Here is a 21,369-nt window from a genome sequence, read left to right as displayed (position 1 = left end):
GGTATGGGTGGGCAAGACAGTGGTTATGGGACCCAGTACATTTTTGAGAACTCATAGAACTGAACTCTAAAGAGTGGACTACACTATTCGTTAACTGAGAGGAAGACAAATGTTAAATTTGAAACTTCTATGACCTAGTAGGAAGAGTGCTTCAAGATGGGAGGGCTCTGAAGGAGAAGACCTGTGGGCGTTCCCTCCCGGGATGCACACCAGCTGCCCAACAGGAAAAGCCAGAGCACAGCACTCCTCCACCCCTCCACTCCCAAACCCTGGCACAGGCCAGGTTGTCAGGCATGGGTGCTGGGCCCCATCAAGTCTCTGGGAGGAGAGGGGCCAAGTCCCCTGTAAGCCTATCTCTCAGACTATGCACCCCAAAGCACCCCCAATCCTGCCTCCTTTGATTTCCACCCACATACAAACTGACCCCAAGGACCAGGATGATGATGACCAGGAGACTCCCTGGACTTCTGGAGTCCCAGGCAGAAGCCTCTGTAAATTTCCACTCAGTGTATCATTTTCAAACAGTTCCTAAGATTAGGGGGACAACACCCCCAGGTCCCAGGGTAAATCCAGTCCTACCCTACCCACCCCCAGATCAGGGGAACAACACTCCCAGTTCCCAGGGTAGCTCCAGTACTGCCCCCCAAGATCAGGTAGCTCCAGTCCTACCGGGCCCCCCCATGAGATTAGGGGGACAGCACTCCCAGCTCCCAGGGTCACACCATCCTGCCCCGGGGATCAGGGGGACAGCACCCCCAGCTCGCAGGGTAGCGCCAGCACTGTCCCCGAGATCAGGGGGACAGCACCCCCAGCTCCCAGGGTAGCGCCAGCACTGCCCCCAATATCAGGTGGACAGCACCCCCAGCTCCCAGGGTAGCGCCAGCACTGCCCCCAATATCAGGTGGACAGCACCCCCAGCTCCCAGGGTAGCGCCAGCACTGCCCCCGGGATCCGAGGGACAGCACCCCCCGCTCCCAGGGTAGCGCCAGCACTGCCCCCAAGATCAGGTGGACAGCACCCCCAGCTCCCAGGGTAGCGCCAGCACTGCCCCCGGGATCCGGGGCACAGCACCCCCAATTCCCAGGGTAGCGCCAGCACTGTCCCCGAGATCAGGGGAACAGCACCCCCAGCTCCCAGGGTAGCGCCAGCACTGCCCCCAAGATCAGGTGGACAGCACCCCCAGCTCCCAGGGTAGCGCCAGCACTGCCCCTGGGATCCGGGGGACAGCACCCCCAATTCCCAGGGTAGCGCCAGCACTGTCCCCGAGATCAGGGGGACAGCACCCCCAGCTCCCAGGGTAGCGCCAGCACTGCCCCCAAGATCAGGTGGACAGCACCCCCAGCTCCCAGGGTAGGGACAGCACCCCCAATTCCCAGGGTAGCGCCAACACTGTCCCCGAGATCAGGGGGACAGCGCCCCCAGCTCGCAGGGTAGCGCCAGCACTGCCCCCGGGATCCGGGGGACAGCACCCCCAGCTCGCAGGGTAGCGCCAGCACTGCCCCCGGGATCCGGGGGACAGCACCCCTAGTTCCCAGGGTCGCGCCGTGCTGCCCCCGAGGTTCCACGGACAGGTTCCTGACCCGGACCCGCCGACTGACAGCGCCCGCCCGCCAGCCCAGCAACGCCCGCCCGCGGGCACCGGGCAACGGCAGCCGCGCGGGGCGGGCGGAACGGCCGCCGGCGGCGACGACCTCGCCGCGGCCCTGGGCCCGCCGCCCGCGTCCCGGGGCCCCGCGGCGGCACTCACGTAGACCGGCAGCGGCCACGGGTAGACGGCGGGCTCGGCCCCCACGGGCGACTTGAGCCTCAGCTCCAGCTTCTCCCCCATGTCGGCGCGCGCGGCCGCCGCACCATGCTAGGCGGGCGGTTGGGGAAGGCGGGGCGCCGCAGGGCGGCGGGCGGGGCGGGGCGGGCGCGGCAAGGGCGGGGGTGGGGGACGGCCCGGGCCTGGCCGCCGCCGCCGCGCTCCCGTCCGGCCCCGGCTGCCTCTTTGTGGTCACAGGCCCGGGGCCTCCAGCGCCGCCGCCATCTTGGGCCGGCGTGAGGCGAGCACAATGAGCCGGGGGCCGGGCGGAACCACTCGTATCGCGCGCGGGGGGAGGCCGGCGCGAGGAGGCAGTGCGCCGACGCCGTCCCGCCTGCCGCGCCGCGCGCATCACCCCTTCGCCCGCGCGGCCCCTTGGGCTCGTCCATAATCACGTGATCACGCAGGCACGCAAGCTCACTTGTACGTCCTCGACTGCCCTCGCACGCCCCCGCCGGCCGGAAGCGGGAACCCCGGGAAATCCTGCGGGCGGGTCCTGTAGGGTGGCGAGTTCGAATCCCGCCTCCCCACATCCGGCAGATTACAACCTGAGTGGGACTCCTCCTGGGTGGGACTCCGAGCTCAGGGGCCCACCCCAGCTGCTTCCATAGGACTCCCTCACAGTGATGCCGCTTATTCAGCGTCCTGGGTACCAGCCATTGCACACTCAGTACTGGCCCAGTGAATAAAATGAATGCACTTTCTGCTTCCTTTCTTTTCTGTGGGGAACTGAGGATTGAACCCAGGGGCACTCTGCCACTTAGCTGCACTCCCTACCCTTTTTTGTTTCTGGACAGGGCCTGGCTAAGTCGTAGAGGCTGACTTCTAACTTGCAATCCTCCTGCCTCAGCCTCTGCAGCGCTGGGCTGACAGGCTTGGCCCCACACCCAACTCAAGCATTATTCTATGTGTGACCTTGAAAGTTGTTTTGTGAGTGGTGCTGGTGATGAACCCAGGCTTCACACGTTAAGCCAGTGCACCACCCCTAAGCCACACCCAGCTCCATGAAGATATTTTAAATTTTAACGAAATTAACATTTAAATCAGTGGACTTTGAGTAAAGGAGATAAGCCTGTTAAATAAAAATTATAATAGAGGCCTTCGTTGTGGGCTAAGCTCCTGCCCTGGGTACCAACAGACCTGGCTAAAAATCAAAATGGGCCACTATCTCTGAAGTTCCACTTTGCCAAACCAAAACTAAGTGGTTATCTGACCTTCCCAGAAATCAGGAGAGAAGAGATAAGAACTCAATTTCCCTAATAGCCTAGTTTCAGTCAGCATGACCATGAAATTCCCTCTGCCTTAATCAAATAAGAGTTTGCAAAACCAGGTGCAGTGGTCACACCCGTGGCGATCCCAGCTACTGGGAAACCTGAGGCAGGAGGATGTGAGTTCCAGGCCAACAAGGGCAACTTAGCCAGACCCTGTCTCAAGAAGGGCCAGGGCGCAGCTCGGTGGCAGAGCACCTGGGTTCAGTCCCCAGCACAACACACACACAAAGTAACTGCGATAACCTATGTTAGCTCATCGCTGTTTTTCTGATTTTATTTTTCATTCTTATGTGTATTTATTTATTTAGGAGATTGAACACAGGGGCACTGTACCATTGAGCTACATGCCTCAGAAGTGAGATATTCAAAGTGCAATCTGTTTTGCATTTTGAGACATGGCCAAAGTCTCCCAGCCGGCCTTGAACTTGCAGTGTTCCAGGAGTCTCTAGAATGACGGCATGGGCACACCAGGAAGACAGCTTTGAGGTGACCATTGCACACTGGGTTCCTTGCGGTCTTCTCCTTCCGTTGTTACCTACCTACAAAACCACCTCTTCTACCCAGCTCTTGGAACACTCATTCTGCTTCATGGAAAGAGATGTTGCCAGTCTCTGGAATCCCAGACACCACCAGTTAATCTGTAAACTGTCGTAATTTTATCTTTGGAGAAACTCCACCACCTGGGTGCCTCTGAGGGAGACCCTCGCCTTAAACCAAATTTCGGGCGGACTCCTCCAAACTCAGTTTTGGCTTGACCTTGAGCTCCCAAATTCTTCCTTGTGGAGCCCAGGATTTTTTTTTTTTTTTTTTTTTTTTTGTAATCCTGCTAAGTCGGTTTGGTCAGAAATGCTCATCCTCCATTTGATATCACTCTTCTTATCTGATCAAATTCCTTCCTCCCCACCACGCACAGGAGACATCTCGCCACCCTGGCTGCCTTGGGAAGGAACCCAGGTAGGAGGGTGCAGCCAGAATCCCCCCCTCTTTCTAATGCTTCCTCTGGGTAATTTCCCATTCGCTGCCCCTCCTCCCTGCTCTTTGAGTGTAAATGCCCACTTTTCCTGGTTGCATTATTCAGAGTCAAACTCAGTCTCTCTCCCCCACAGCAAAACGCCATCTCAACGGGCCTCCTCCAGCTGAGGCCTCGGAGCACACAGTGAGCCCCCGGGGGAACGCCAGCACCCCGCCTGCCGTTGGATTCCCGCTGCAACATCAACTCTTCCCTGGTGCCCAGCCACCCTGCAGATTTGGGACTTGCTGCCCACACAGTCACATGAGTCAGTTCCTTAAAATATATCTTTCTATATATACGCAGGCGCTCAGCCCTATTTCTGGAGGCCTGAGTAATAGCTGGGGAATCAAGGGCTGAGCTCTGAGTATCTTGCTTTCACATCCTGGCTTCCCAGGAAGGCAGGTGTTGCTGACATTTGCTCTTCACAGGCGAGGTGCCTGAGGATCAGACAGGTGCAGGACTGACCCCACGTCTCACAGGTGAGAGGTGGGAAAGTAGAGACTTGGGTTCAGCAGCCCTTGCTCTGACAGGGCTGGCGGCGTCCTCCTGCTGCCGGGAGCCTCCCCTGAACCAAGTATATGCAGTTCTCCTCCTGTATTTGTCCAGGACCAGCAAAGGGCAGACTCGGGAAGAATGCTAACAGGAAGCCAGGAGGGGCTCAGAGCCCACTGGGGAAAGGAGTAGAGGGTGGAGCTGTGGCCTGACCAGTCCACCCCGGCTTGAATGGACCCTGCAGCCACTCCCCTGTTCTGCCTCTGCTCCTGGTCACTGAGCTGAGCCTCCTCCATGCCCTTCGGCCACCTCATCTCCCATCTCCACCCCAGAGCAATGGGTTTGGCCTTCCATAGACTGAACCTCTGAAACCATGAGCCAAAATAGTTTTTCCTCCTCTAAGTTGTTGTTGTTTTTTTTTTTAATCTGTTTTTAGATGTTGATAGACCCTTATTTTATTCATTTATTTATATGAGTTGCTGAGAATCGAACCCAGGGCCTCACACATTGCCAGGCAAGCGCTCACCATTGAACCACAGCCCCAGCCCCTCCAAGTTGTTCTTGTCAGGTGCTTTGGTCACAGCCTCATAAAACTGACCAACACAGGTAAAAGCAAGGGGAGGGAGTGCACAGCCCTTTTGTCCAGCAAGGCCACGATTACTTACCCTAGCTATGAATGGTGGCACCTGGAGTCCCAGCTACTAGTGGGAGGCTGAGACGGCAGGATCACTTGAACCAAGGGGTCCAAGACCAACCTGGGAAACAGAGAAAGACACTTTCTCAAAATAAACAAAGCAGCTCAGTAGAGGGAGAGGCTTGCTGGGCATGCCAAAGCCCTGGGTTCTGTCCCAGGACTGGAAATAAAAAGAAGCAACCGAACAAAAATATTTACTCTATAGAGTTGTTCCTTGCTACCTGCAAGGGATTATTTCCAGGGCCCCATGGATGCCCACAGTCCCTAATATAAAATGGGGTGCCATATGCAGATAACCTGCTTATGTCCTCCCATAGATGATTTTTAGTGCCTAATACGACTAGTCGGGCACAGTGGCCTGTGCTGTCTACAGTGACTCGGAAAGCTGAGGCACGGGGATCACAAGTTACTGGCTGGCCTGTGCGATATAACAAGACCCTGTCTCAAAGTGGAACAAAAAGGGCTAGGATATAACTCAGTGGCAGAGCATTTCTTTAGCATGTATGAGACCCCGGACTCCATCCCCAGTACCAGAAAATAAATGAGTAAGTAAATAAGTAAATAAAGCAGGGCACAGTGGTGCAAACCTGTCATCTCAGCTAGCTGGGAGGCTGAGGCTGGAGGATCCCAAGTTTGAGGCCAGCTATAGCAATATCGTGAGACCCTGTCTCCAAATAAAAAATAAAAAGCGGGCTGGGGAGATAGCTCAGTTGGTAAAGTGCTTGCCTTGCAAGCGCAAGGCCATGGGTTCGATTCCCAGCACCACCAAAAAAATAAATAAATAAATAAATAAAAAACACTTACACCAGGGCTAAACACCCCTGGGTTCGATCCCCAGTAAAAACCACAGCAAAAATAATGATAGCATGTATAAGATCATAAATGCTATGCAAAAAAAAAAAAAAAAAAAAAACAAACCAGAACAATTCTGGGCAATGTCATCCCAGCTACTGGGGAGGCTGAGGCGGGAGGATCCCAAGCTTGAGGCCAGCCTCAGAAACTTAGTAAGACCCTGTCTCAAAATAAAAAATGGAAGGAGCTGGGGATGCAGCTGAGAACTAAAGTGCTGGCCTAGCATGTGGGAGGCCCTGGCCCTGAAAACAAAAGCAAGACCACACAGGTATCAGAGCAGTCGGCCACTCTGCAGGGCAGTGGGGGGTGTGGCGAGGCACAACGTGAGGCCAACGTGGGGAAGCCCTAGAGTAAGGCAGGGAGTAACAGGGAGGCAGCGGCTCAGTGCTCAGGGTGGTGGTGGCCCTGGTTCTGCAGAGCTGGGAAGATACACAGCTGGCAGCCTCTGCCCTTGTTCTGCTGCTGGCCACCTAGGGATGGTCGCTCTGTGAAAACGTCCCATCCTGAGCTTTTCCACAGAGTGACCAATAGAAAGCGCCCTGTGGTCCGGGGACCGCCCGCGGCTGCTGTCCCACCAGCCACACTGCAGCCCTTCAGATTTTTCATTTTGAAACAGAGTTTTGCTGCGTTGCCGAGACCGAGACCGGCCTCAAACTTGCCATCATCCTGCCGCGACCTCCCAAGTAGCTGGGATGATCAATAAGGCTTTTCCCGGAGGTCAGAGGTCGAGGAGGACAGAGGAAGGAGGAGTAGGAGAGGAGCACAGCAGTGAGGCTCAGGTCGGGCGACGGGCCGGACCCGGCGCAGGGCTCCCGCCCGAGGACAGCCTCAGGGCTCTGGACCCGGGGTCCTGCTCCTTCACCTTGGTGTCCCCTTCCTGGCCTCAGAAGCCCGGAGTCAGGGCAGCTGCTCATCCTGTAGGGAAGGAGAGCTGGCCTCCCACAGGCCTGGGAGATATTTCTAGCTTTCACCCCACAGGACTCAGTCAGGCTAGTGTCCAGGAACCACTGGCCCACTGCCTCCCCCTCCTGCCATCACGTCCCTTTTGTCCCTCTCTCTCCCTGACAGCCCTCTCTAGCCCTTGCCTCCTCTCTCCTCTCCCTCTCTGCCTCCCTCCCTCTTTCTCCATCTGTCTGTCCCTCTCCCTCCAGGTCTCCAGTTCTTCCCACCCACCCCACCCCTATAGGGCTGGGATGGAGCCCATGGCCTCCTTCACACCAGGCAAGGGCTCCACCACTGAGCTGCACCCCCAGCCCCTTTCCCTTTATTCTGAAACAGGGTCTCCCTAGCCTGCCCAGGCTACCCTTGAACTTGGGATCCTCCTGCCTCAGTTTCCCAGTAGCTGGGATTGCTCTCCTGTGCCACAGCACAGGCTCCCTCTGCCTGCCAAGAGACCCTCAGGGATGTCTGAGCCTCTGCGCTTGGCTAACCTTGGCTCACCGACAGCTGCTCCTGCCCCTCCGTGAACGTGCCCCCACCACATTGCTCACCAGCAAGGTGATCAGACCGAGCCCTGGTGTGGCCTCAGCCCGGCCACTCTGGAACTCCTCCCTCCAGCACGCTGGCTGCTCCAGGGGCTCAGCTGGCAGCCACAGCACCTTCCTGCCTCAGGGACCCACCCTGCACACCGGACTTCCAGCAATGTCCCCCCGCCGCCCCACTGGGTGACCTTGGGTGAATCCTTTAGCCTCTGATGGTCTCCTCATGTCTGGCAGGGCGGCACGCCCACGCTCTCATCCCAGCAACTCAGGAAACTGAGACAGCAAGATTGCAAGTTTGAGGCCAGACTGAGCAACTTAGTAAAACCGTCTCAAGATGAAAAATAAAAAGGGGTTAGACTGTAGCTTGGTGTAGCTTGGTCCCTGAGTTCAATCCCCAATCCCACTAAAGAAATGGTAATTTGTTATGTATATCTCCCCACCCTTAACCAGGTGTGACTCGCCCGCTGACTTCTGGAGGCCTCTACGAGGTCAAAGCGGAACAGAGATTTTGACTTATTTTTCATTCAGACGCGTGAACCAGCTGATATGATTTGAGATCAAAACTTGACCCTCGAGGTGATGCAGGTGCAGACTTGCATCCTTCCCAGGAGAGGCATTGGTAAAGGAGGCCCTCCCTCTGTCACAAATCTCTCTGCCACACTCCAGCTGGGAGCGTCTGTGGTTGAGCTCCTACTCCTGGGCTGCCCTAGAACTCAAGGCCACCCCTGACCCTGTCTGTAAGGGTCCTGGGGTGTATTTGGCAAGACTGGGCAGGGCTAGAATCCCTGGGGCCCAAACCCTGGCCAGAGAGGGGGCGTTTCAGCACCACGGAGAAGTCCAAGGGGCCAGGGAAGGCAGAGGACCTGGGTCCTCTCTTCTGGGCTCTGTGTCCAGAGTCTGTGGCTTGGCCCTTGCCACGGGGCCTTGTTGACCCTGCCCATCAAGTTAGTTCCTTCTCTTCTTCATTCTTTTTTGGTGGTGCTGGGGCTGGAACCCAGCACTTCCCATGTGCTGGGTAGCGCTGCTCCCAAGCCAGGCCCCAGCCTGGAACGTGGGGCGTGAAAGGCTCAGCTAGGCCCCTCCTTTCTTTCTTTCTTTCTTGCTCTTTCTTTCTTTCTTTCTTTCTTTCTTTCTTTCTTTCTTTCTTTCTTTCTTTCTTTCCTTTCCTTTCCTTTCCTTTTCTTTCTTGTGCTGGGGATCAAACCCAGGGCCTTATGCTTACAAGGCAAGCACTCTACCAACTGAGCTGTATCCCCAGCCTGGCCCCTTCTGTTTGTCTCTGTTTTTGCAGTACTGGTATCACTGAGCCCAGGGCTCTCTACCTCGGAGCCACTCCCCTGTCCTTTTCATTTTTCATTCTGAGATAGAGCCTCACTAAGTTGCTTAGGTCCTCACCAAGTTGCTGAGGCTGGCCTCTAACTTGTGATCTTTCTGCCTCAGCCTCCTATGTGGCGGGGACAACAGGAGCGTGCACCGTGTGTTTGTATGTTTCTATCTTTCCAAAGTCCCATCTGCAGGTGACCTATGACTTTGTAGTCCTCCTACCCTGCTAACAGAGATGCATCTAGGCTCACTGTCTGCAGGAGAAAGCAAAGGACCAGGGATACAGCAAGAGGGCATCTCAGAGGGATCCAGGTGACCCTGGTCTGCAGAGTTGGCCTCTATAGCTCTTGTTTCCCGTGCTGCCTCCGCAGTCGCTGTTTCCGGTGGCGATGGAACACAGGTCAATGAATGGCATCGTCTTCGGCACCTTCTCAAGCACTGTTCAGTGGCATTGGGGGCACTCACATTGGTGGACAATCAATCACTATTTTTATCTTGAAAAACCTAAACTCTGTCCAGGTACAGTGTCACACACCTATCATCCCAGCAACTTGGGAGGCTGAGACAGGAGGATGGCAAGTTGAGGCCAGCCTGGTATTTTAGTGAGACCCTGTCTCAAAATAAAAAATAGAAAGGGCTGGGGTGTAGCCCAGTGGTAGAGTGCCCTTGGGTTCAATTCTCAGTACTGCAAAAAATCAGTCAATTAATTAAAATTGAAATTCTGTTCCTGTCAAACGCTAACTCCCCATCCTCCTCTTCCAGCCCCTGGCAGTACCGCGATTTTCTTCTCTTTTTTTTTTCTTTCTTTCTTTTTTTTTGATTCTGAGACAGGGTCTCACTAAGTTGTTTAGAATCTCTCCTTAAATTGCCGAGGCTGGATTATGAACTTGGGATCCTCCTGCCTCAGCCTCCCAAGTTGCTGGGATTACAGGCATGGCCACCATGTCCAGCTATTTTTTGTTGTTGTAGATGGACACAATACCTTTATCGTATTTATTTATTTTTATGTGGTGCCAAGGATCAAACCTAGTGCCTCACATGTGCTAGGCAAGAGCTCAACCACTGAGCCACACCCCCAGCCCTATTTTGAATTTTATTTAGAGACAGGCTCTCACTGAGTTGCTTAGCACCTCATTTTCACTGAGGCTGTCTTTGAACTCGTGATCCTCCTGCCTCAGCCTCCCGAGCTGCTGTGATTACAGGCGTGCACCACTGCACCCCTCTGGTTTTGTTTTTTGTTGTTGTTGTTATTTTGTTTTTGTTTTTGGTCCTGGAGATGGAACCTGGGACGCACATGTGCTAAGATCATGCTCTGACCCTGAGCTGGGCCCCTATCTACCATGTGCTTTTGGTGGAGTAAATACACAAAGGTGTCTAAATAGACCCCTTTCTCCAGCTCCAGGTGTGCTGAGGCCTCAACAACGGGTTGAAATGAGCCTCCATGGTAATATAATATAAAGCTGCTCCCCTGCCCTTTACGCTGCAGTCATTTCCCCGCCTCCCAACTTCTTGTCAGTCCGTGAACATCCTAGCTAGCTATTGGTTCATCGGTCAGCTTGCAAGCATCCTTCTCCGTTATTGGTCCTGTTAGCCCGCGGAATTCCACTGCTTAAGACTAGCTCCCCTGCCATTTTCTCTCTCTCTCCTCCTCACTGTCCTGCTCTCTCCTTCTCGCTGTCCTGCTCTCTCCTTCATTTCACTCTCTTGGGCGATCTCTCTCTCTCTCTCTCTCTCTCTCTCTCTCTCTCTCTCCTCTCTCTCTTTTCCTCTCATTTTCTCTCTTACCCTGCAGGGAGACACTCTGCCTCTGCTTAGTAAATGCTCTTATGTGAGTTCCTGTGTCTGGAGTGGTTCTGGGTTCTTACACATGGGCGTGTTCACACCACAGACACTGGTGACGTTTAGGAGTAAGCAGTCCCATCCCAAGAGCAGCTGTTGAATGATTATCAACTTCCTCTCCCTGCAACAGGCTGGGGACAATCCAAAACTGGAGCCAGGAACAGCATCCGCGTCAGGCTGGTCTGCTGAGGAGAGCAGACAATGATGAAGGGCCCACGCTTTGAGGCAGCGTGTTTGTCACGCAGCACTACTTACAGCTGTGCAGACGAATACACCACTGTCCTTGTCATCACCCTCCCAGGACTTCAGAGCTGTGAAGCCCAGTGCAGATGGGAGAAGCTGTTCTTGGTGACAGAGTTGGAGGAGTGGAAAAGTTTAAGATGTAGTTTCGAACCTGGGAGCTGGGGGTTTGGTTCATGGACTTCATTTCTCTGAGCGTGGGTCAAGAGCAAATGGAAATGATCTTCGCCAGTTTGTCACAAGTTTCAAACTAGAACTCATGGGGGCATGCCGTGGACACTCAAGGAATGCCTGCCAAGTGATCCACCTGGCCCCTCCTGAGCCGTCAAGCTCACTTCCTCCACTCTTGCCGCCCTGCCAGCCTCTCTGTTCCTCCTCATGTGAGCTCGTTCTGTCCCTTCACTTTGTCCTGACATCAGTCTGGAGTACTTTCCCCAAATTTCTCCTGGCTGGGACTGGGTTTCAGCTCAGCTCCTTGCCAAAACTGGCATTCAGGAGATAATCCCTGTGCTGCTATCAGGTGGGTGGGCGAGGGATGAGTGGAAGGCCTGGTGGGTGGATAAGGGATGGGTCATTTGTGCGTGAAGGAGCTGACTCAGGGCAGAGCTGAGGTTGTTAACAGATTCACTCACCTCCTCCAAGTTTCTCCCAGGCCAAGATCATCCAGAGAGCTGCCTCTATGCGAGCCTGGCTGTCGCTGCCCTCTACTGACGACCATGAGGGTTGCAGGCAGCCACTGGCTCCAGGATATGTAGGAATCAGCTCTTTGGGAATTAATTTTTCTTTTTTTCTTTTTTTTTTTTTTTTTGGCACTAGGGATTGACCTCAGGGGCACTCGACCACTGAGCCACATCCCCAGCCCTATTTTGTATTTTATTTAGAGACAGGGTCTCACTGAGTTGCTTAGTGCCTCGATTTTGCTAAGGCTGACTTTGAACGTGCCATCCTCCTGGCTCAGCCTCCCCAGCTGCTGGGATGATAGGTGTGGCCACCACGCCCAGCTGGAAATTCTTATTCAGACTTCCTGGACTGAAGTATTCCTTAAGCCCTGTTCCTATAACAGACAAAGAGACGAAGCTGCCCTTTCAGCACTTGTGCTCTGGTAGGAGGAAGTGGTGAACACCAAAAATAAACAAAATAATTAGTCGAAAACATGGAGAAGAGTCCAACAGGGGAGGGAGCAGAGAGTACAGCGGGACTTTCCTATTTACCTATTTACTGCAGAACTGGGGCTTCATGCAAGCCAGGCAAGTGCTCTACCATGGAGATGCACCCCAGACCTTTCAATTTAACTTGAGACAAGGTCATGTGATTGTCTGATCCAGCCCAGACTTACTTTCCTGCTCAGCCTCCTGAGTTGCTGGGATGAGAGGCGGGTGCTGCCACATCTGGCCTGGACAGTGCCTCTTTAGACCTCAGAGTTGGGAAATAACAGGTGCCGTTCGCCCACCTGGGCTCCCGTTCACCGCTGCATTCTCAGGCCCCTGCAGGGTCGAAATAGAGGAGGAATGAGACCCTCTGGCTGCCGCTGGGGCTCAGGTGGGGAGGAGTAGAAGCTCTGCTTGCAAAGAGCTCTGCTGAGCAGGCTCCAGGCACGTCCCTGTCACTCTCCCAGGCTCACTCTTTTTTTTTTTTTTTTGCGGTGCTGGGGATCAAACCCAGGGCCTTGTGCTTGCAAGGCAAGCACTCTACCGACTGAGCTATCTCCCCAGACCCCAGCTCCCTCTTGGCGCTCCCTCTTGGCTCTCCCTCTCCACATCTGAGGAAAGGACTCAAGTCTGTATGACGCTCAGCTCATCACCTCTTGGCCTTCTCTCTCCTCCTGCTGAGAATGTGCTTCACCCTTTGGCTCTTACACCTGTATCATGGAGCGGCAGTGTGAGGGGAAAATACTGGGAATAATGTACACTGATAAGCAACTAAGAAAAGGATAGTATTGTCATTAAAAACAGAAAATCAGAGCTGAATGCAATGGCACATGCCTATGTGCCCAGCAACTTGGGAGGCTGTGGCAGGAGGATCCCAAGTTGGAGGCTGTGATGGGCTGACAGATCTGGCTCCATGAGAATGTTATAGCCAGACTCTAAGGGAAATGACTAAACAGACCATTTTGCTCTGAGACTCTATGTTATGTAGGAAATAAGCTTCTCCCATGGGAACACCCTGTCTCTGTGCCCATCATCAGTTACTTGGTGTGACATGTTTAACAATACAGAATGATAATTCCTATGTAAAGAAACATTGCTCTCTTTTGACTCCTATTGCTCCTAAACAATGTACCATGTGAACAGTGACTGTGTGGATGTTAGCAACCATTCTTTAGTTTGTACCTAGGTAAGGGTCATTTTGACCCACTTCCCCCTCTGTCGATGATCTCATGATGTTAATGTGTAATTTTGAATCATAGCAATAGACACTTGTGATTAATGTGATTTTTGATATAAGAACCCCTACAACCCTGTGGTCGGGGCTGTTCTCCCAATAGCCATTTTTTTGGGGCATTGTGTGAGACAGTCAGCCGGCCAGCTTAATAAAGACTCTCAAATTTGGACTTCTCAGTGTGATTGGTCTGTTCTTAAGTTGTGCCCCATAACACCCCGAAAAAAACAAAAATGCTGGGGATGTAGCTCCATGCTAGAGTTCCTGCCTGGCATATCCCCAGGACTGCAAAAGATGATAACAAGAAAAACACAGAAGGGCTGGGGAGATAGCTCAGCTGGTAGAGTGCTTACCTTGCAAGCACAAGGCCCTGAGTTCGATCCCCAGCACCGCAAAAAAAAAAAAAAAAAAAAACACAGAGCATTTTAAGCCTCACATAGAGATAAGGGCATGCGATTTCTGTGTTTTTTGGTGGTACTGGACTGAGGGGTGCGCCATCATTGAACCCCATAACTATTGTTTTATTTGAGACAGCATCTCGGTAAGCTGACCAGGCTGGTCTGGAACTTCAAACCCTCCTCCTGAGTCGCTGGGTTACAGGCATGCGCCACCATACTGGTTTCCTTTGTTTTCTTTTTTGTGGGGGAATGGGGAAGGGTACCGAGGATTGAACCCTGGGGCATTTAACCACTGAGCCACATTTCAAGCTCTTTTTATGTTTTATTTTGAGGTAGGGTCTCACTAAGTTGTTTAGGGCCTTGCTATTGCTGAGGTTGGCCTCCAAATCATGATACTCCTGCCTCAACCTCTCCAGTTGCTGGGATTACAGGTGTGTGCCACCACGCCTGGCTGGCTTAAGTGTTTTTTAAAGAGAAAGAGTCTTGTTATGTTGCCCAGTCTGGCCTCAATCTCTGGGGTTTAAGCCATCTTCTTCCTGCCTCAGCCTCTGGAGCAGCTGGGACTACAGGCATACTCCACTATGCCCGACTTGTCTTTATATTCAAAGTGGTGGGGCCGGGGGTATAGCTCAGTTGGAAGAGTGCTTGCTTTTCATGCACAAGGTCTGGCTGGGTTCAATCCCCAGTACCACCAAAAAAAAGAAAAGAAAAGAACAGAAGACATGTACCAAAGTGGCTAGCATGTAGTTGAAACAGACTTTTAAAAATCCATTCTGATAGTTTTCGATTTATTTTTAGTGTAGCTGTGATTGAACCCAGGTGTCCCGCACACTAAGCAGGTGCTCTGCCTTTGAGCAGCAGCCCAACCATGAGGTTTTTGTTTTGCTCTGCTCTTTGGCTTCACTGTATTCTCCATATGTCAGTCATATTTATGTTGCATCTGAATTATCCGAGTTGGTGGCTTGCTCCTCTCCTTTCCTAATGGGGTATTCCCTCAGGGCGCCACTCCGTGTATCTCATTTCCTGTTGCGTCCAGTGCCCCCTCCTATGCCGGGCACACTATGGGCCCTCGATGGATGTGTACTGAAGGAGTTACTTGCGTTGGAGCTGCAGCTCTGGCCTCAGTTTCTTCCTGTGGGCACGTTAGTCCCAGTCCTGTCCTTACTACAGGATTTTGTGAGGCTACAGGGGACACAGGATTGGTTCACCGCATGGAATTTGGAGGTTCTTAGGCAGCGTCAACTTTTAGATTCGGAAAAGGCGGTGCTTAAGTTCTTATCCAGGAACTACTTGGGTGAACTCCACGTGGGCTCCCGGCCCACTCAGGCCCCGCCCACCTTAGACCACGCCCATAGCTGTCACTTAGTCGAGGGGCGGGACTGGGCGGGCCCTCCTTCAGGGGCGTGGTTAGACGCTGAACGGGGAAGTGAGTGGAATTACGTAGGACATCGACCAATGAGAGGGCAGAGTCTGAGACTGAAGGGGCGGGACGAAGCGGCCGAAAAGCGCGGTGTTCGTATGGTGATTGGGCGGACTGTGGTCGTCAGGGAAACGGAGGCGAAGAGGTGTGGCCTCAGGGAGGCGGGGCTTCCTCAGACTGCCCGGTTGGGACCCAGCGGCCGCCGTCAGCTGACCTGCCGCCATCTTGTCCGCCATTTGCCAGCGGCTGGGCTTAGGAGCGCGGGCCTTCGGCCAGGGTGTCGCCGCCGCGGTCCCTGTTCCCGGACCCCGCCGCCACCCTGGCCTGGACGCCTGCTCCGCCGCGGCGGCCGGCAGCGCAGTGCTCCGCGGGCGGCAGGCGCGGTTCCCGGGCCTCCGCACGGCGCCGGGCCGCGGACCTTCGGGGGCCAGAGCCCGCGGGCCGCCGCGATGGCCCTCAAGATGGTCAAGGGCAGCATCGACCGCATGTTCGACAAGAACCTGCAGGACCTGGTCCGCGGCATCCGCAACCACAAGGAGGACGAGGTGAGCCGGCGCGGAGCGGGGCTGCCCGACCTGGTCACCGCCCGGCTCTGCCCGCCCTGCCCGCCGGGCCTGCTCACCCTCCAGCCGGTCCCCGAGGCCGCGCTCCGGGCTCCGGCCCCGCCTGCCTAGGGGCAGCACGTCCTCTCCCCCGTCCAGCCTCAGTGTACCCCTAAGCAGCAGTCTCGCGAGCACCTGGGGGAAGCATCGTTCAAGAGGCGGCGCCCCGGGCCCTGCCGCTGGTGGCCTCCCTCCCGGAGCTCGGTTCACTCTCTCGGAGGGATTCTGGTCTTCCCCTCCCACGAGTGATTGCCCTAAGAGACCTAGTGGGTGCCTGAGCCGTGGCCCTCACACCTGAGGGTTCCCTATCACAGGTGGAAGTTTTGGGTTCCTGGTCTGGACCAGGAACCAGGAACCCGATTCTCCTGGCGACCCTCCTTGGGAGCCGGAGGCAGGAGATCCGGGTGTGCCCCTGGAGAAACTCCTGTTTGGGAAACTGTGTCGGGGGTGCTCCCTGGGGCCAGGCTGGGAACCTGCCAGGTGTCAGGGCCTTGCCTTTGGACCCAAGCTCCTAGGGCTGTCCCTGGTGCCGCCTCAGCTCCCGTAAGGAAATCCTAGTGTGGGGAAGCCAGCTTCAAACAGGAACCAAAAACCAGGGGGTGGCAATGTGCCACTCAGAAGTCTCCCAGAAGTGAAATGGTCTCCCAGAAGTGAAATTTTAACTGTGGGCATCATTTCCTTCCCTCCCCTCCCTTACCCCAACCTGTGACCTAGATTAAGGAAGAACAGGAACATTTAGTGGCCACCAAGGGACTGGCTTCCTTGACGGATGCCCAGACCCTACGCTTAGGCCCTGCAAGCCCCTGTGCCAGACATGAATTGGTCCCGCTTGCTGTGACCCACACCAGAAGGAGCAGGAAGTTAGGAACTTGCTCCAGACACCCTCAGTCCAGTTCCTGGCTGGGGAACCTGAGTCTTGCCACGTTGCTGCCCTGTTCCAGACGCTTGTGACCTCCTGGGCAAGGAGGTTGGTTCCTTCCTTCATCTGCACCCTGTCCCTCCTCTCTGGCTGCTCTTTGCTGTGCATCCTCCAGCACTCTGGCTGCTTGGTTACTGTGTTACCAACTTGTGTACCATCCTCAGTTTCCGCTTGAGTGGAAGGAGTAGCTGATTGACTTACAGCTTAGGTACTGAGTGTGACTGTCCAAAGTCAGAGTGTGTTTGCACCCTCTGGTGGCTTTCTCTGCCCTGGTAGGCTCTCTTGGCTCCCGTTCCTCCATCCTATTCTGTGGGTCTTCCTGGACAGCCTGTTTGGCAGCCCTGAGGATGGACCACCCACTAATTAGGGGAGTGGTGCTCTGCTGCTGAACTACACCTCAGCCCTGTTTATTTCTTTTAGACAGGGCCTCTCTAAGTTGACCAGGCTGGTCTCAGACTTGCCATCCTTTTGCCTCAGCCTCATGTGTAGTTGAGATGACAGGTGTGTGCCACTGTTTGGATGTTGTTTTATTTTTTTTTTTGAAATGGAGTATTGCTGTGTTGTCCAGGCTGGTCTTTTTGATTTGCTTGTTTGTTTTTTGGTGCTGGAGATTGAACCCAGGAGTGCTTTACCACTAAGGTACATCCTCAGCCCTTTTTATTTTTTATTTTAAGATAGGGTCTTGGTAAGTAGCCGAGGGCCTTACTAAATTGCTAAGCCTGGCCTAAGACTTGGTGACCCTCCTGCCCCAGCTTCCCCAGTTTAAGGATTACAGTTTGACACAGGGCTCAGGCTGGTCTTAGACTTGCACTCCTTTTGGCTCAGCCTCTGGAGTAACTAGGATTACAGATGTGGACCACTGCACCAGGATGGGGCCTATTTTTGAGGGAGGTGTGCTTTCCTTCCCAGGTAGCCTTCAACTGCCGCATGTTGTGGGTCAGTCCCACGGTCTTACACATGCAAAGCACATACTCTACCACTGAGCTGTACCCTCAGTGTGGAGCCTTGTTTCTTCATTTGGAATTGGCAGGAACCGATAGTGCCTTTTCCACAGGCAGGTCCTCATCAAATGGGACATTGATAGAGGAAAGTGCTTTTATCTATCTGTTTATTTGGGATTGAACACAGGGGCACTCAACCACTGAGCCACACCCCCAGCCCTTTTTTTTTTTTAATATTTTTTAATTGTAGATGGACACAATACCTTTATTTTATTTATTTATTTACTTTTTTATGTGGTGCTGGGGATCAAACCCAGGGCAAGCACTCAACCACTGAGCTACAACCCCAGTCCTCTTGGCCCTTTTTATATTTTATTTAGAGACAGGATCTCACTGAGTTGCTTAGGGCCTTGCTAAGTTGCTGAGGCTGGTTTAGAACTTGCGATCCTCCTGCTCTGCCTGAGGTGCTGGGATTACAGGTGTGTGCCACCCTGCCTGGCTGGAGGTGCTTTTAAAAGTGCAGGGCCCGGCTGGGTGGGACCTTCTCAGAGTCTCAGGTTTCTGTGTGCCCTCCACCCCCATTGACTGATGGACACGTTGGTCTCTCCAGGCAGGACCCATGGAGCCTGGGCTCCTGGTTCCTCAGAAGACCATCCTCCTGGTCTCGAGGGCTTTCCTCCAGGGCTGACAGGTGCCCTGGGCAGCTGCAGTGACTGTTCCCCTTTAAAAATGGCTTCTTCGTAGACTGTGCTTCCTAGTTCTTTCCTGTCACCACTGCTCCTGAGCGAAGACTTCCGACCTTGTGCTTTCCCATAACAGTGTAGTTTTCTCCAAAGTTTCCTTTTGATGGTAGGTTTTACCTAAGACTGATGTGCAGTATCCTCAGCCCTCAGGCAGCCCTGTGCTTTGGCAGAGTTGGGGCGTTGGGGGCAAGTTTGCCTCTCCCTCAGGGCCAGCCTTCTGCTCCCCTGCAGCTTCCGTGGTGTGTATGCAGACCTGTCTCCAGGACAGTCTCCCTCTGGTGGGCCACTTAGTGGGTTCCGGCAGTGCCATTTGCTCTGGGTGCAGTCTGCAGGCTGGTGGGCCGGGGTGGTCAGCGTGGTGTGTGCCTCGGTGTAGTGCTTGTTGCTCCATTGCCTTGTTCCTGGCTCCTGCAGGCTTCCAGTGTCTTCCTGACTGGTGTTGTCTCTTCTCTCGCACCTCTGGGTGCACCCCAGGTGCATCTCCTAGGCCTCCACCCCGGTGGGAGCGTGGTTGAGTCTGGATTGTCTGCGCCTGATGTGCCGGAGTCCAGGCTGCCCATGGCTGCTCCAGCCAGCAGCTGAGTACAGAGCAAGCCCAGGGCAGGCCTTTGGGAACACAGGACACCTTAGCCTTGCTGGACTTCCCAGTGATCACAGGGGCAGCCCTGTAGGATTCTTTTGTCCAGTCCCTCAGGGGAGTTGTCCCAACAAAATTCAGGCATGTGCAGTCCTGTCTTGGGGTCAGCTGTTGTTGGGGGCCCTAGATTGAGCTTTGCTTGGCACATCCACCAGCCCTACTCCCCAGTGGGCTCCCAGTGACTGTCACCAGGGTTGGGGATACCCACCTGCTTCCACAGGTATAGCCCAGTGTTGCCTGGACCTGCGTGTCTGCCAGGCTGCTTCCTTTGCTCTCTGCCCCTCACTTTCCTGTGCTTCCTCCCATCAGCCCTCTCAGCCCTCTTGGTGTCTGCTTTGTCCAGCTTCCTTGCTCACACTGAGAATGGAACCTCCCTGAGTTTGTGCCTACTTTCCCCACCCTGCTCCTGGGGCAGGCGCTGCCCGTTGTTCAGGCCCTGGGCTGGGACTGGCCTTGCTCGCCCACTGGGCCCTTCGTGGTGCCCGTGCCCTCCAGGCAGTGCTTCTGTCCCGGAGGCCCAGGCATTCAGGCTGCCTGTTTAGCGTGGAGGCAGGGTCCCTTCCCTGTCTCCTGGCTTTTGTGCTGCAGCCTTGGAAGCCATACCCCCACAGTATTGGTCTCCCTCTGCCCTGGGTCACTTGGGTGACCTGACTGTGGTCAGTTGAATACTAGTCCCCAGAGGTAGCCTCATGCTAATCCTGAGACCTGCGGGTACATTGCCTTTGGATACAAAAGGACTGCAGATAGGATCAGTGAAGGACCCTGAGCTGGGGTCACCCTGGTCATCAGGGCCCAGTGTCACCCCAGGGTCCTCATGAGGAGGCAGGAGGGCCGGAGACAGAGAGCCTGGAAGATGCAGTGCTGCTGGCTGTGGAGCTGGGGAGGGTGTGCAGGCTCTCCCTGGGGCTTCGGCAGGCCCAGCCCTGCCACACCTGGATCTAGCGCAGCAAGCTCCTCCACGTCCCTGTGGCCTGCGCACGGTGAGAGGGTGGGTCTACTTTTTTAGTGATCGTGTTTGAAGTGACTTGTCACAAATGCCAGCCTTTGGCATGTTCCCCTCCAGATGCCACGTGCCCCTGCAGTGCCCCATTCATCTCTCCAGAGCCCTAGGTGCTCCCCTGCCAGCCCCTCTTACCCTGTGCTTTCTCGGGCAGCCCACTGTGAGCCCTGCCCTGCTGGAACTTAGGGTCTTCCTGAGTTTCTCTATGGTGTCCTCTCTGGGCCACACTGGGGCCTCTCTAGCTAGGTGCTCCTGGGGACCCAAGACTTTCTTCCCCGAGACCCAGAAGTGCAGGCTAGGACCTGGGTCGCTCACCTGGCTCTCCTCCTCCGGTCTTCTCTGCGGCTCGTCCTGAGTCACCCCTGAAGCATGTTAGAGCAGCTCCTGTCCACAGTAACCCTCTGGAAGGAGTTTTCACCCTGACTCCCTGAGGTGCACACAGCGTGGAAGACATCCCTGACTGGAGGCATTGGCAGAATTCAGGAGCCACGGTCAAGACAAGGGGGATTGCTGCACCCCCGGGAGGCCAACTGTGGGGATGCAGGAGCTCCCAGGCCAGAAGCCAAGGGAACGGGAGTGTATGTGCTGGTGCTGGTCCCAGCTGACCTTGGCTGCTCTAGGGACCGGGTGTCCCCACTGCCTACAAACAGTGCTGCCCTATAGAAGTAGTGCTAGCCACGTGAGCAGTTTTGAGTTTTCTAGTAGCCACCTTTTTAAAAAAAGAAATGGCTGGGTGCAGCTCAGTGGTGGGTGCTTGCCTGGTGCTCAGGCTGGGTCGAACCCGGGCATGGCAGGAAGACAGACAAAAGCAGCAGGCGTGGTTAATGCAAGAATGCGTTGGACCTGACCAGCATGCCCTGCATCACCCCTGATGTCTTCCAGAAGCTGGCTATGTTTGGTGCTGAGGCTGAGGGACCCGCAGGTCCGATCCTCACCTGTCAGGTCTACCCCCCACATTGCAGCTCTCTAAACTGCGTGTGGCCAGGGCTGCTGTGGGGAGCTCCAGCCGACACTCAGCACGTCCCTCCTCCCGTGGTCCTCTGGTGAGGTGTCCCCTTTCTCCTCTGGTTAGTGGTATCCTATCCCTGCATGTGCTTCCCCTCCCCCCTCTGACCTGGCTGCCTCACCTCAGCTCCTGTTCAGAGCTGGGTGCTCTGGACCTGTCTACCTAGCTGTCACCTGCATCCCCCAGGAGCCTGGGGCACCCCACTCTTGGAGTGCCTGGTCGGCTTCCCTATCCCTCTGCCCTCCTCTTTCCTGGCCCTTTGAAAGACGAGCAAAGCCCTACCCTGCTTCCTTGGCTCTCTTGCTGAGCCTGTAGC

The 21,369-nt window shown here is 54.9% G+C and overlaps 2 protein-coding genes across 5 annotated transcripts in view; one reads left to right on the top strand and one right to left on the bottom strand.

Moving 5' to 3' along the window:
- Positions 1 to 2,039, bottom strand: part of Dot1l (DOT1 like histone lysine methyltransferase) — a 54,281-nt gene extending 52,242 nt beyond the window's left edge. For all 4 annotated transcript variants that reach the window (XM_047531563.1, XM_047531566.1, XM_047531565.1 and 1 more), the window contains exon 1: positions 1,748 to 2,039. In XM_047531563.1, coding sequence (XP_047387519.1) covers positions 1,748 to 1,828 — 81 coding nt within the window. In that variant the 5' untranslated portion in view covers positions 1,829 to 2,039. The remainder of the gene's footprint in view (positions 1 to 1,747) is intronic.
- A 13,372-nt stretch (positions 2,040 to 15,411) lies between these two features.
- Positions 15,412 to 21,369, top strand: part of Ap3d1 (adaptor related protein complex 3 subunit delta 1) — a 37,288-nt gene continuing 31,330 nt past the window's right edge. The window contains exon 1 of the mRNA XM_047530175.1: positions 15,412 to 15,750. Within this exon, the coding sequence (XP_047386131.1) occupies positions 15,655 to 15,750 (96 nt within the window). The 5' untranslated portion in view covers positions 15,412 to 15,654. The remainder of the gene's footprint in view (positions 15,751 to 21,369) is intronic.

The sequence above is a fragment of the Sciurus carolinensis genome, chromosome 17, assembly GCF_902686445.1.
Source record: "Sciurus carolinensis chromosome 17, mSciCar1.2, whole genome shotgun sequence".
NCBI classification, from domain to species: domain Eukaryota; kingdom Metazoa; phylum Chordata; class Mammalia; order Rodentia; family Sciuridae; genus Sciurus; species Sciurus carolinensis.
This window is presented reverse-complemented; position numbering and strand designations above follow the sequence as displayed.